Source organism: Tachypleus tridentatus, chromosome 13 (genome assembly GCF_004210375.1).
Source record: "Tachypleus tridentatus isolate NWPU-2018 chromosome 13, ASM421037v1, whole genome shotgun sequence".
Lineage (NCBI taxonomy): Eukaryota > Metazoa > Arthropoda > Merostomata > Xiphosura > Limulidae > Tachypleus > Tachypleus tridentatus.
The window spans coordinates 84,770,553-84,783,992 of NC_134837.1; the positions used below are offsets into that span (position 1 = coordinate 84,770,553).

A 13,440-nucleotide genomic window follows, 5' to 3' on the forward strand; every position below is an offset into this window, starting at 1 on the left:
AAGTTGTACGGAAAGGAAGCTGATGTTATAAGACTGCAGCGTATTTCTTCGAGTTTGGTCAACAGTTTACGTTTTTACCGTCTAGAAGTGTACACATACACATGGTATACGTATAATACAGGTTTGAACTGTATTTTTATGCAGAACATGTTTTATGATCTCTTTCAAGGTGAACATCTTTCACTCCTGTATATAAAATGACTTCATGGGCTAGCTGGAGATGTTATATACGTTCTTCAAATGTCTTCTTCATTCTTACGCATACAACGTTCAGTTTCAAAGCGTTTCTGAAACTAGTATTCATCCAATTTGTCATTTCAGTTGATTAAAAACGAGTTCAAGACCCTTTTCACTAGTAAGTTATAACTTTCAGTGTTTGTAGAATTGTAGTTTTTTTCACTGATTGAGTGTAAGATACTGAAATGCTAAAAATGTGTAAGCACTAGCAAGCAACGTTTTTTCATTCTTGTAAAATAGCTTTTAAAAAAAAGATTCTTACGACTTATATTTAATTAAATCGACATTTACTTTGGAAAAGGAAATAAAAATTCTCTTTTAAATATTTGTTGTGCAGTCACTATTGTTATTGTGTGCACGATTCTAAATCTATACATATTTAACGATTTGACACTTTAAAAAAAATATATCCTGAGTTATAGACATGGATTATGAATGTTAGGTCTAGACTCTAGAGCATAACAATAACATAACAGGATTGTATAGTAGCATAGACATAACTTGTATAGGTTATGGTCATTTTTCACACTTACAAAAATATTCAACCATTGAGTAAGACTCATTTAATATATAAATATATCTAGGTAATATGTCATAAATTTTGTTTTTTGTGATTTTCTTTTTCTAATTATAAATAAGTTCAAAAACGTACTACTTGTTAGCATGCCTTGACCCCTGACTGTTAATCAGAGCATCTATGGTTTATGATCCGTAGCTTCGAAAAACGTGCTTCACACTTGGGAGGTCGTAGGTGCGCTATAAGAGTGACGGTCAAATCTTAGTATTCATTTAGCGTAGTAGGTACATAACTCAAATCATAGACCATTGGATTCACCGTCTATCAAACTGACGCAAGGCCCAAGTTTAGAAGGATTTTGAAATTGCTAATGGTTTTAAGAAAAGTACTAACTAGTGTTGTTTAAGTTAGAAACTACTTGCTATGATACCATCGACTTCTTATAACTTGAGATTTTTATATAAATAAATCTAAATAAAATTGAAATTGTGTTTATACTGTTGCAGTATTGCATCACGCGAATCGTAGAAAATAAACAAATTACATTAAAGAACGGCCCGGCATGGCTAGATGATTAAGGCGCTTCTCTCATAATCTGAGAGTTCAGAGTTCAAATCCCCGTCACACCAAACGTGTCTGCCCTTTCGGCCGAGGAGGGCGTTATAATGTGACGGTCAATCCCACTATTCGTTAGCAAAAGAGTAGCCTAAGAGTTGGCGGTGGGTGATGATGACTAGCTGCATCTCTCTAGTCTTACACTGCTAAATTAGGGACGGCTAGCGCAGATAACCCTCGTGTAGCTTTGCGCGAAGTTCACAAAACAAACATCAAAGGATTAATCTACATTGTAAACAAATTAGTATGAGTGGATCGTTATCCTTCAGTTATTGTTGTTTTAGGATAAATAAGGGAAACGCTAAAGAAAGTAATTAGTAATTACTTTGCAGTATACAACCTAAATATATTATATATTTACCGTAAAAACTGAACAAATTGAATTTAAATATTTCTAGCAGACGCGTCAGAAAATTTTGTCCGTTTTGTTTTCTGCTGGAATAAAGTATAATTAGTTGAAAAATGGTGAAATGAACATGTTTGCCTAATTTCTTTAAATAGTAACTTAACTCTTGAGTCAGTAAATTATTGTTGAGCAGCAGACCAGAGAACCTAAAAGTATTGCCCACCCAACGTTTTATAGTGAGTTTCAATATCTTTCAGAAATATTTATTAAGAATCAGCATAACCCCATCTAGACATTCTTGTGGGAATTAAAACATCCAAGATGGCTGCCGCAATATACAAGTGGCCATATCTTAGCTTGTATATCAGGTAGAATTATAATTTTAGTTTCAACTACTAGGTTTCTTTGTGGTCAAATAATTCACAGCTCACTTAACCCAACATCTAAAAGATTGTTTTTAGTTCAAGATGGCTTCCGTCAATGCAGAACTGGCTGTAACTTGTCTCTAATATCGACTGTTATAATGATTCTGGTGACTATGGCTAGGTTTAAGGAGTCAAGGGATACGACTTTCACTTTGCTTGAGTGACAGATCTAAGCACTATTACTTAATTAGTCCAGAATTCTAGAGGATGGATTTTACTAGCGTATAAACAGTAATGGCCCGACACGGCCAAGCGTGTTAAGGCTTGCGACTCGTAATCTGAGGGTCGCGGGTTCGCATCCCCTTCGCGCCAAACCTGCTCGCCCTTTCAGCCGTGGGGGCGTTATAATGTGACGGTCAATCCCATTATTCGTTGATAAAAGAGTATCCCAAGAGTTGGCGGTGGGTGGTAATGACTAGCTGCCTTCCCTTTGATCTTACACTGCTAAATTAGGGACGACTAGCGCAGATAGCCCTCGAGTAGCTTTGCGCGAAATTAAAAACAAACAATAAACAGTAATATTGTAACTTATAGAAAACGTATCAAAGCATTGATCAGATAAAAGACTGTATCCTTCTTAAAAGACCATTGATTGCTATTACATTAAGTTAGAAATTAAAAGGATGACTGACTGCTTCTTCAGGTATAGCATGCTTGATAAATAATTGATCTCGACCTTAATCGCTGTATCAGACGACAAGTCCGGATTCTGGTCCTTATTTTCAAGTGAAACCCCACTCTCAAAGCGAAACCTTCCAAAGAACTGAAAACATTTCGTTTCCAAGAATGTTGTATTTATTGTAGAGAAACATGTCATAGATCGAGATCCTTAATATCCTAGTCATTGACGTAAAACTGAAAGCTACGGTCCTGAGGAGAACATATTTAACAAGCCTATTTTGCCAATTCTTTCCAGGGTCCCACTAGTCATTTTACAATTACTTTTTAGGAAGAGTGTATATTTAGCCGTTGTACCCCAACCAATAAGTAGCCCTTTAAAAAGAAAATATAGCACAACTCGTCGGTTTGTGGTATGGATCTTACTCGAAGACTATCATGACCCACTGGTGGGTCATGTGGGGTCAACGTGTTAAAGATAATCAGGAAGATGAATGATCAAGTGCTACTATAGGCTTTTGCCAGAGATTTGTATGATGCTGATGTATTGTGTCACGAGGACTGTAAAAGCTACTTCTGTGCAAACAGCAGTTAAGGGAGGTTCCGCATTTAATATTGTAGTGGATGTCATGAAACATGATATTTATCTGAACCTCAATAAAGGCTTACAGTTTCTACCAGATATTTTTATGGAACCTTTCTTTCCCGTTGTAGTTTTATGTAAATGTCATCAGAATACTCTACCAAGACTCATTGGTATTATCATCAACAGGATTTGTCATCCTGTATCGTAGCACAGGATGTCGAAAATCTTGATCCTTCTCACAAGTTTCTTTATAGTAGCTTTCCCCTCTTTCCACAGTGACACGGCGGGATGTCAGCGGACTCACCCTTGGTGGGCAGAGCACAGATAGCCCATTGTGTAGCCTTATGCTTAATTCCTAACAAACAAAAATTCTCCACACTAAATACGACGTCATTCGAAACGAAATGAATAGTTCATTTGAATTCATGCAGAAACCAGACTTTGTCGTTTCAAATAGCGATTGATGTGTGAAACGAAGTGTTTGAGGGGACAGTTTCAATGGTACTTGATAGCCATACTGCTTCATCTGAGCTATTTTGAACTTCAAGATGTAAATCATTAGATCGAAGTTTACTACGACTGTATAACTTTGCACGTGTGAATTTAATCAGCAGAAACCACATGATTATTTTGAAATCCATACTTTAAGAAAAAGTCAACCATCATCGTAACTCAATGTTGCAGTACTCAATGATTCTTTGAAATGGTAGTCACGTTGTCCTTGAGGGTCAACAATGAAAATGAAAAATATTTCAGAATATTTCATATCAACCACAATATTTCTATTTATACACTAGTAAAAATCATGTGGTTAATTACTCTGGCATTATGTCAAATTTTAAAGGTAAAACTATCTTGCAGCTACTTATTCTGATGTTTTGTCTACTCATCCAGATAAAGCGAGCGTGTGAATATTTATTATTGTGTTGTATAGCTGTGATTTCAAAGTGAAGTTAACATGCATTTACTCTTCTGGATTGCCTGATCTTCGTAAGGGCAGGGTTGGGGCTAGCATATGGTTACGTATTCTGGTGTTACGTCGGTAATTCAGTATAGTGATGAAGTTCAACTTAACCGTTGGCAATAACAATTAAACATATTCAAAACGTATCTCAGACATATGTATATATAATTAATATTACTAAATAATAAAGTTGTTATCAAATCGAGAGATCTATCTGTTCAACCGTGAGAACTAATTACCCGAACGTTTCAAAGGACTTTTAACTTGTACAAAATCACGTGAACAAGCACGTAACAGTTCTATGAGTTGGCCCAATGCCAACTGATACCTAATCATGTAATTGTGATGTAATCTGTATCACGTGATGGAGTTACCTGATTATAAATTCTGAAAAAATGAAGTATTTTTCTGCCTTTTATGGAACCTACAGTGCCACACACCTATTCTATATATTAACTCTATTGATGGATCTATAATTCACAAGGTAAATGTTAAGTTACATAAGTAAATCTGTGGGATTACTATACTGATTACAACAGCACTATGGGTTGTTTTTCTAACACCAACTAGGCTTATGTATAGTGACATGTATGCTCCATAAATATTTATAATAATTTAGCCCTATAAGGTACTGTGTCAGCTAAGAGTTGTTTATGTTCTTATATGGTGTTGTTTATTTTACATCCATGTGCACGCACATTGTGTTAATATTTTAAACAATCTCGCATTCTATTCAGTTGAGGCCAAGACTCGTACAGTTTTAGGTATTAGTAGCTATGAGAATAGCTGAAAGATGTCGCTGTTATTCAAAGAAGCTTAATGCGCCTGCCTTAGAAAGCTGTAATAAAAAGTACTCGTGAATTCATATAAATATATATGGGGTTACAAGGAGTGGTAGACTACACCAAAACCTTGAAATTATTCAATGAATCATTAGTGAAATGTCTCTTTCCAGATTACTCAACGATAATTTAAAACAAAGACTAAATTATCTTATAATAATTTGTAATATAAATATTCTCCTCATTTATGAAACCAATTTTAGTCAGAAATATGGTGATTTGTTCTCGGATTTAAAACTCGCTGTTAATGGTGGCCCACATGGCCAGGTGGGTTAAGGCGTTCGACTCGTAATTCGAGGATCGCGGGTTCGAATCCCCGTCGCATCAAACATGTTCGCTCTTTCAGCCGTGGGGACGTTATAATATGACGGTCAATCCCAGTATTCGTTGGTAAAAGAGTAGCTCAAGAGTTGGCGGTGGGTGATGATGACTAGCTCCTTTCTCTCTAGTCTTACACTACTTAATTAGAGACGACTAGCGTAGATAGCCCTCGAGAAGCTTTGCGCGAAATTAAAAAAACAAACAAAAACTGTTAATATATTAACAGTCTCTTTATCAAATTGATATTTTCCAAACCAAAACCAGCAATCTATATGTGAAGGTATATGCGTCAAAGTTATTATGAGATAATGGTGTTTATTACGACTTTACTTATTTTCTATTTTTGCGTTCAGTAACAAAATATGTTTATCTCAGATCGATAAATTCACCTGAAAAAAATTACTGATATGAGCTTTTGTTGTTGTTAGGGCAAATTGGGCAGAGTTCATCGAGTACTGTTTTTGTTATTATCTTAACAGAAAGTGTATCGAAAGAAACCCGTCTATCTTACAAACTGAAAAGCGTTTCATTGATATACCTTGTTATTGACAGGTATGAATGAGTGGTTACAACTGATACTTGTACTTGCAGTGGTAGAAGTGTTTGGAGTTGATAACACTATGTAACACAAATTTTGTTCCTGGATTACTTTGTGTTATTTCTTAATTGCTTGTGTTGTATAAGTACAGAAAATGGCCATTATTCCCTTCAAGCTTTGCTTTTGTGACCTAGATAATGAAATTTAGAAATTAACCTATTTTCTATCTAAAAACGGGCAAATTTGCACATTTTCATTTACATAAGGTCTGAATAAAACAACATGAATCAAGATTTACATGAATTTATACTAAAGTTATACAAAAATGAACAAAAATATTTAGAAGTGAATAGTTTTTCGAGATTTGTGACTGTAATGTAAATCACTTTCACGTATCAGCCCCCAAATACAGTCTCCCATCATGTTTTCGTTATAAGCTTCTTGGTAGCGGCATTCAATGTCCAGTATATCTCAGTGGAAGCGCTCGCCTTGCTCCTCTGAGTATGCTCCCATGTTCTCCTTGAATTTATCGAGATGAGCGTCAAGGATATGGACTTTCAAATCACCCCATTTTGTCGTAGTTCTTCACCAGAGCCTCAACCAGTTCCACATAATTTTCGGCCTTGTGATTGCCCAAGAAGCCCCGAACCACTGCGACAGAGCTGCTCCAAGTTTTTTTTCCTTCCTACTGAGCTTCTTGGGGAATTTTGTACACTCCAGGGTCTTCTTTATTTGTGGTCCAACGAAGAAACCAACTTTGACCTTTGTCTCAGACAGCTTAGGGAAGAAGTCTCGAAGAAACTTGGGAGCTGCAGACTCTTTATCAGGAGTTGTGACAAATTGTGTCATAAGACCCAGTTTTATATGCAGTGGTGGGAACAACACTTTCTGGAGGTCCACTAGTGGCTCACACTTGACATTGTGCCTCCCCGCAAATAACTTGGTCAGTTGTGGCCAGTGCTTCCTGTTGTAGTGCGCTGCGGTGTTCCTGCTGTCCCAAAGGCAAAGATAACAGGGAAACTTAGTAAAGCCTCCTTGGATAGGTCTATGTGTTTACTTAGGCAGCTAGAACTAAACTGAAGTGGTGAGTAGTGAGCCCCTGTATATATATTACTATGGAAAGTTCTAGAAAATTCTAAAAGGTTGTTAAATTCTCGTAAGTTCTACAACATTCTAGAAAGTTCTTTGAAATTATTGTAAGTTCAAGAAATTCTCTATCAGCTACTCAGCATTGAATCTACCTGGAATGTTCTGGAAAATGGGTAAATTTGAAAATTTCATTACCCAGGTCACAAAAGCAAAGTTTGAAGAGAAAAATAGGTCTTTTCCATTTCCTTTAGGCATAAGCAATAGGGAAATAACACTTTCTGCCCAGGAACAAGAAAAAGTAAAAATTATGTGGCATAGTGTTATTAGACAAAAAACGTCAGACGCTTATAAGTGAATCGCTTTCATTCTCACTTCTCTTGTTCTGTATTTGAATTAGTTAGGTTTTGAATAATATATGCTATATACTTATTAAAAGCTTCCAGAATTTAAAGTGTTCGTTTCCTTGGTTGAATGTATCTTGGTATTGTGGGGGCGTTTGGTATATGGTTACTTATTCTCGTGTTTTGGATGCACTTCAAGGCAGAGTTAGCAAGAGATTACTCATTCTGGTGTCGTTTCTGTGCTTGAATGTGGAACTAAAATATGGTTACCTATTTTGGCATTGAGGCTGCGATTCAAGGTTTGGTTTGTTTTGAATTTCGCGCAAAGCTACACAAGGGTTATCTGCGCTGGCCGTTCCTAATTTAGCAGTGTAAGACTAGAGGGAAGGCATCATCACCCACTATCAATCCTGGACTACCCTTTTACCAACAAATAGTTCGATTCACCGTAACATTTTAACGCCTCCATGGCTGAAAGGGCGAGCATGTTTAGTGTAACGAGGATTCGACCCCGCGACCCTCGGATTGCGAGTCGAGTGCCTAAACCACCTGGCCATGCCGGGCCTACGATCCAAATTGGAACAGGCATATGGTCAGCATTTGTAAATTACAGGTAGCCATGTTTGAAAGCTAAGCTCTGTTTAAACTGAAAACACACTAAATATCCACGAGATTTTAAAGTAAACTCTTTGAACTAACTAATTGTAGTATTCTTGGATGAATGGTTGGATGTAGTATTATATACATTATTAACGTCCTCCATTGGTACACCAGTAAGTCTACGGATTTACAACGCTGAAATCAGAGGTTTGATTCCTCTCGGTGGAGTTAGCAGATAGCCTGATGTGGTTTTACTATAAGAAAAAAAAAAAACGCACACGTATTATTAACGAAGTTTTGTTTTCCTCGCGTCACTTTTAGCATCCATGTAATTTTGTGTCGAAATGACGATAAGAACGTTGGCATGGTAACCGTCTTTCTTTACCACTCAAATTTATCCGAAGGATAGCTAGTGTTTGGTGAGTTTTTCTTTCTTAAAGTTACGTGTTCTTTTGAGGTTAAAATAGTTTTTCTTATTGCACACGAGGCAGGACTTATTCACATTCTCGTCAATTGTAGATCTTAGTCAATTTAAGGACTAGATTAAAATGTTTTTTTAGTGCAGAACGAGACAATCTACTCGTTTTTGCACGTGATCTCAGAAGTGACTATTCATACCTATGATGAAACGTGATAATATTCGTATTGGTTACTTCGAATTTGGTCTTTTCTTTCGTCCAATTTATATTAACGCCCAAAAACTTCTATCAATATTTTGTATTTAGACGTTGGTGATATGGAAATGTATTTATATAACAGGCGTTTGCAAGTTTGTTTAGTTGACTGTGCTTAATCTCGTCGTTTATAGGTGTGGAGATTTTAATACTCTCGTCATAAGTGATCTTTGAACGCTGTTAGGTATTTGAAAAAGAAAAAAGTGTGTGGGTTTTCTTATAGCAAAGCCACATCGGGCTATCTGCTGAGCCCACCGAGGGGATTCGAACCCCTAATTGTAGCGTTGTAAATCCATAGACTTACCGCTGTACTAGCGAGGGGCGAAAAATAAAAAAGAAAAAGAAAAAAAGAAAAATCCTTAAATACTAAGAAATAAGAGATAAATACGATTAAATACTTCAGTAGTCTATAAAAAACAAACTTGTAAGGACTAAACAAAGACAGACGTGTACTGAAGTGGCTTTAGCTTTTAGATTCTATTCTAAGGTACTCTTAAAGTTTTTTTATTTTTATTTTATTTCCCTATCCATTTGCTCTTATTATTTATAAAAAAAATTTAGATTTTTAGTAACTCGTCCAGGAGCATTTAATACAAGCATGCTGTGCAACACAACAAGCATTAATTTTGTTTTAAGGTTAAAAACTTTTCAAATCATCAGTAATAATAATAAAAAACTTCATATAAAAAAATAAAATATCCACATACGACGAGCTCAACAGATTGATAACTGTTTTTATATAAATAGGCATTAAAATATGATTAAATATAATTATTATTATCTTATGTAACATATGCACTATTTTATCAGCCTTGTTTTATGTTTATTTATTTATATGAATGTTTACAGAAACAGGTACAATAGCAATGGAAAAACAGCAGACATCTACAAACTGAAATGGAAACCGTGTTTCTGCAGGGGATTTATAGTTAAGAGCAAGACGAAAAGTTTTATTCCAAAAACACCAACAAGATACCAAGTAGAAGTGGCTGTGACAAGCTGGTACATGACGTGAGCTAAAGTTTGGCATTGCTTCTGCTGCACCAACCCGATCTGAAGGATCATCGTCCTGATATCCTGAACAGAAACTTGATACCCTACTTCAGGATGTACATTCCATTCCCTATGGCTAGAACTGTCGGTGTTTCAACAAAGTTATCGATATATTAGCAAGACGTTAGGGCTTATTACCGATTTGAAGATCTATTTAAGCGCCTCCTCTGTAGAGTGATATTTAATGGTGTTTTCATTGATTTTTTATATTGCTGACAACTGCAGTGCGATATACGAAAACGTCGGCAACGTCACACGTGGATTGTATGATGTTTGTGACTGTTAGCTGTGTATTCTAGTATTTGTTTTTTAATATTTACATTTAGTGATTACCTGTACGGAAAAATACTAAGGTGTGTGTTTTTTTTTTAATTTTCGTATATCATGAACTTTGGTGGCCATGATTAGCCAAAAAACATCTGGAATTAAAGTACCCAGTAAGATAGGTAAACCCAGTTCTTTTCTTAGCAGACCAGTGATGGCAGCTGGACCGACAAAAGCGCCCTCGAACAACTCTCAACGCTACACCACTATAACAACTGAATTACAAATAGGTAAGATATTTTTAATTTACAGTAGATTTTTAGAATACTTTTCTTATATTATGGATACTGTTTGAATAAGCATCATTCGACCGTAATTTCGTTTCTTTTTCATTGACTTTATTCTTTACTCGCGGTGTGTTATTATATATTTGAATACTACCAAACGTGACCGAAAGATGTCGCAACTAGTCGGACTAACAACAGTATGTTGTTACAAAGCGTGAAAATTGTGAGACCTTGCGTTATGTGGATCAGGGATGTGGGAAGGATATTCATCTAGTAAATGAAGAATATTCTATGTATTATATATGTATAACCACATTATATACTCTGTAAACAAATGTTACATTAAGTGAAGTGCATGACACTGCACTGTATTCTGTAAGCTAATGAAAGAAAGGTGTAATAGTTTAGCATTTTAGTCATTAAACGTGAATAATACATATAAAGTATGAAGATTATACTCGAATAAATAAATATGAACTTGATATTTTTACTTAAAATAATGTAACTGTTAAAAAATCACTTAAAATTTGTTTATAAAATGAGCAGAAAATTAAATAACGCTTTCGAAAATATGGTAGTTGCTCATCTGCCATATAAAGGGCAATAATCAAATATCCTTATCATTTTAATATAAACTCCTCACAAAAAATTTAATATATTGGAATTTGTTCAAATTTTTAAGATATCAGTTTTTTGTAAATAGCATGCTTATTTCAGTAGATTGCACTAATCCTATCTTAAGATCTGCAAATCGGCGCACTAATGATTCGTTATGTGATAGGCCTTTGTAAGAAATTATTCAAATTCTGTAAAGTAAAAGGCTGGTTCTGATTGATTAGGAAGCATATTTAGCTAATGATGTTATTATGGGGTTTTTATTGATGTTGACGTTTCCAAAGATTGAGCAAGCTGTGAAGAAACCAGTTAACTGAAACAGAAGTTTTCAAAGCTGTTATACTATTACAAGAGGGCCACACCCAGACTGAGGTGGCACAGGTCATTGGTATTTCACAATATATAGTGTCAGTAGACTGTGGCACAGATAATAGGCCAAGGAAGGATATACCAGGAAGCGATTTCAGGTTGCAGAAGGGCTACAGGTAAAGTACACCCACTGATATCTGCAGAATGTAGTCCTTACAAACTACAACAGCAGCGATAAGATTCTCGGAAATGTACTTTACCAATCCAAGCAAGTTCTGTGTATCTTCAAGTGATCGACGTGTGAAGGTCTAAAGACGTAAGGGAAAGCGATATTCGGTCTGTAACATTGACCCCCCCCTTCATGATGTCTTTGAGATTGGCTCAATCATGGTATGGGGTATCATCTGTATGCAAGGGCGTACAAACATCTTTGTGATGGATGGAGGAACCCTAATAGCAAAACGGTAGGTGGATGGGATCCTCCTATTCATAGTTCTTTCTTTGGCTGTTGTTGTCAGAGATGAGTTCGTGCATCAGCAGAGTAACAACTGTCCTCACACTGCCAGGATCGAGCAGACGTTTTTTCTTCAAGATAAAGGAATAGAGGAACTTTACTAGCCTGCTAAGTCACCGGACCTAAATCTGATTGAACAGACTTGTTAGGAAAAGCAATTAGAGGCAGACAACTTGCTTTTACGACTATTCAGGAGCCCAGAGTTGCCCTCAACCAGGAGTAAACTGTGATGTCCCAGCAAGTCATCCAAAATATCTTCAATTGTATGGAAAAAGGTACAGAGAAGTCATAAACAATAGAGGACCTAAGAGCTACTAAAGTCTCGTTTGCTAAATTTATTTATCCTAACAAGTTGTTTTTCCTTTGATATTTGTACAACTAAACATCGGGAATTTTGATTTTTGTTGTTTGTAAATGAATTTTTCAATTGGTATTTTTACCTTTGCTGATTGTAATAAACAAGTTTCGTCAATATTTAACGCCTTCTTGTGTTTTTTTCTTTAAATTTTGAAGAAAATAACTCCAAAACATCATTATCTTTTAATTTTCTTGAGTTGTGTATTTTAAATTGTAAAGATTGATTTGGTTTATTTTTAATTTCGCACAAAGCTACATATGGGCTATCTGCTCTAGCCGTCCCTAATTTAGCAGTGTAAGACAAGAGGGAAGGCAACTAGTCATCACCATCCACCGCCAACTTTTGGGCTACTCTTTTACCAACAAATAGCGGGATTGACCATCACATATAACGCCCCCATGGCTGAAATGGCAAGCATGTTTTGTGTAACGGGGTTTCGAACCTACGACCCTCGGATTACAAGTCGAATGCCTTTACCACCTAGCCATGCCGGGCCTAAATTGTAAAGAACAGTCAAAATAAGTTAGCTGCTATTGCATTGTACTACACATAAGGTATGGAAATTCAACTTTGTTTTTAAGGTGCCCATTTGAGAGATAAGTACAAACGAGAAAGTATATATAAATGGTTGAACAATAATTAAACGTTTAATGGAAAATTTATCATTCCCTCTTTCTTCTTGATTGTCAGTTTTCCCCAAATTAACAAAACTGGCATTCTATATTACAGATGTTATAACCATTACTTATAAATGTTTCATAAAGAATAATGGTCACAAAGGATTCTTTTCAAATGTTAGTTTGCTAATCAAAAATTAATCATTTTGCATTTACCTACAATTCTTAAAATTATAGGATTTTAAAGACTTTGTTCTTTTCGAAAATCCGACACAGTTTTCTGAAGTAATGTGGAAAACCGTCTGGTAGCTTTTTTCAGTAAAATAGCCTTAAATCGTTTAATTTCCCCTAAGGAGATCCGAAGGCTGCTTGTTATAACCGTTCACATCACTTTACAGTCTACTGACTGATTGACAGACAGACAGCACAATCATAGCTTAACACAGCTTAACTTTGCGATTTGTACTGTCTTTACGTCAGTTAGACGTGCGCATGTCATGAATCATAACATGATCTTGGAACTTGAAAAGCGAGAAATAAAAACTATTGTTACTATTAATTATGATTTTATTTACTCTTGAAACAGATCACTTTCGAAGACCATGAACAAGTGCATCTAGTAACACATTTTTTACTAACATCAATTATGAAATTCATTTAAAGGATCCTTCCTTTCAATGTGACAGGAATGATTACTGAAAATAATAAGA

At 35.7% G+C, this 13,440-nt stretch overlaps 1 protein-coding gene across 2 annotated transcripts in view; it reads left to right on the forward strand.

Moving 5' to 3' along the window:
- The first annotated feature begins 200 nt into the window (after positions 1 to 200).
- The window catches only part of LOC143239610 (uncharacterized), a 113,611-nt gene continuing 100,371 nt past the window's right edge, over positions 201 to 13,440 (forward strand). For both annotated transcript variants that reach the window (XM_076480879.1, XM_076480880.1), the window contains exons 1-2: positions 201 to 355; positions 9,563 to 10,320. In XM_076480879.1, coding sequence (XP_076336994.1) covers positions 10,167 to 10,320 — 154 coding nt within the window. In that variant the 5' untranslated portion in view covers positions 201 to 355; positions 9,563 to 10,166. The remainder of the gene's footprint in view (positions 356 to 9,562; positions 10,321 to 13,440) is intronic.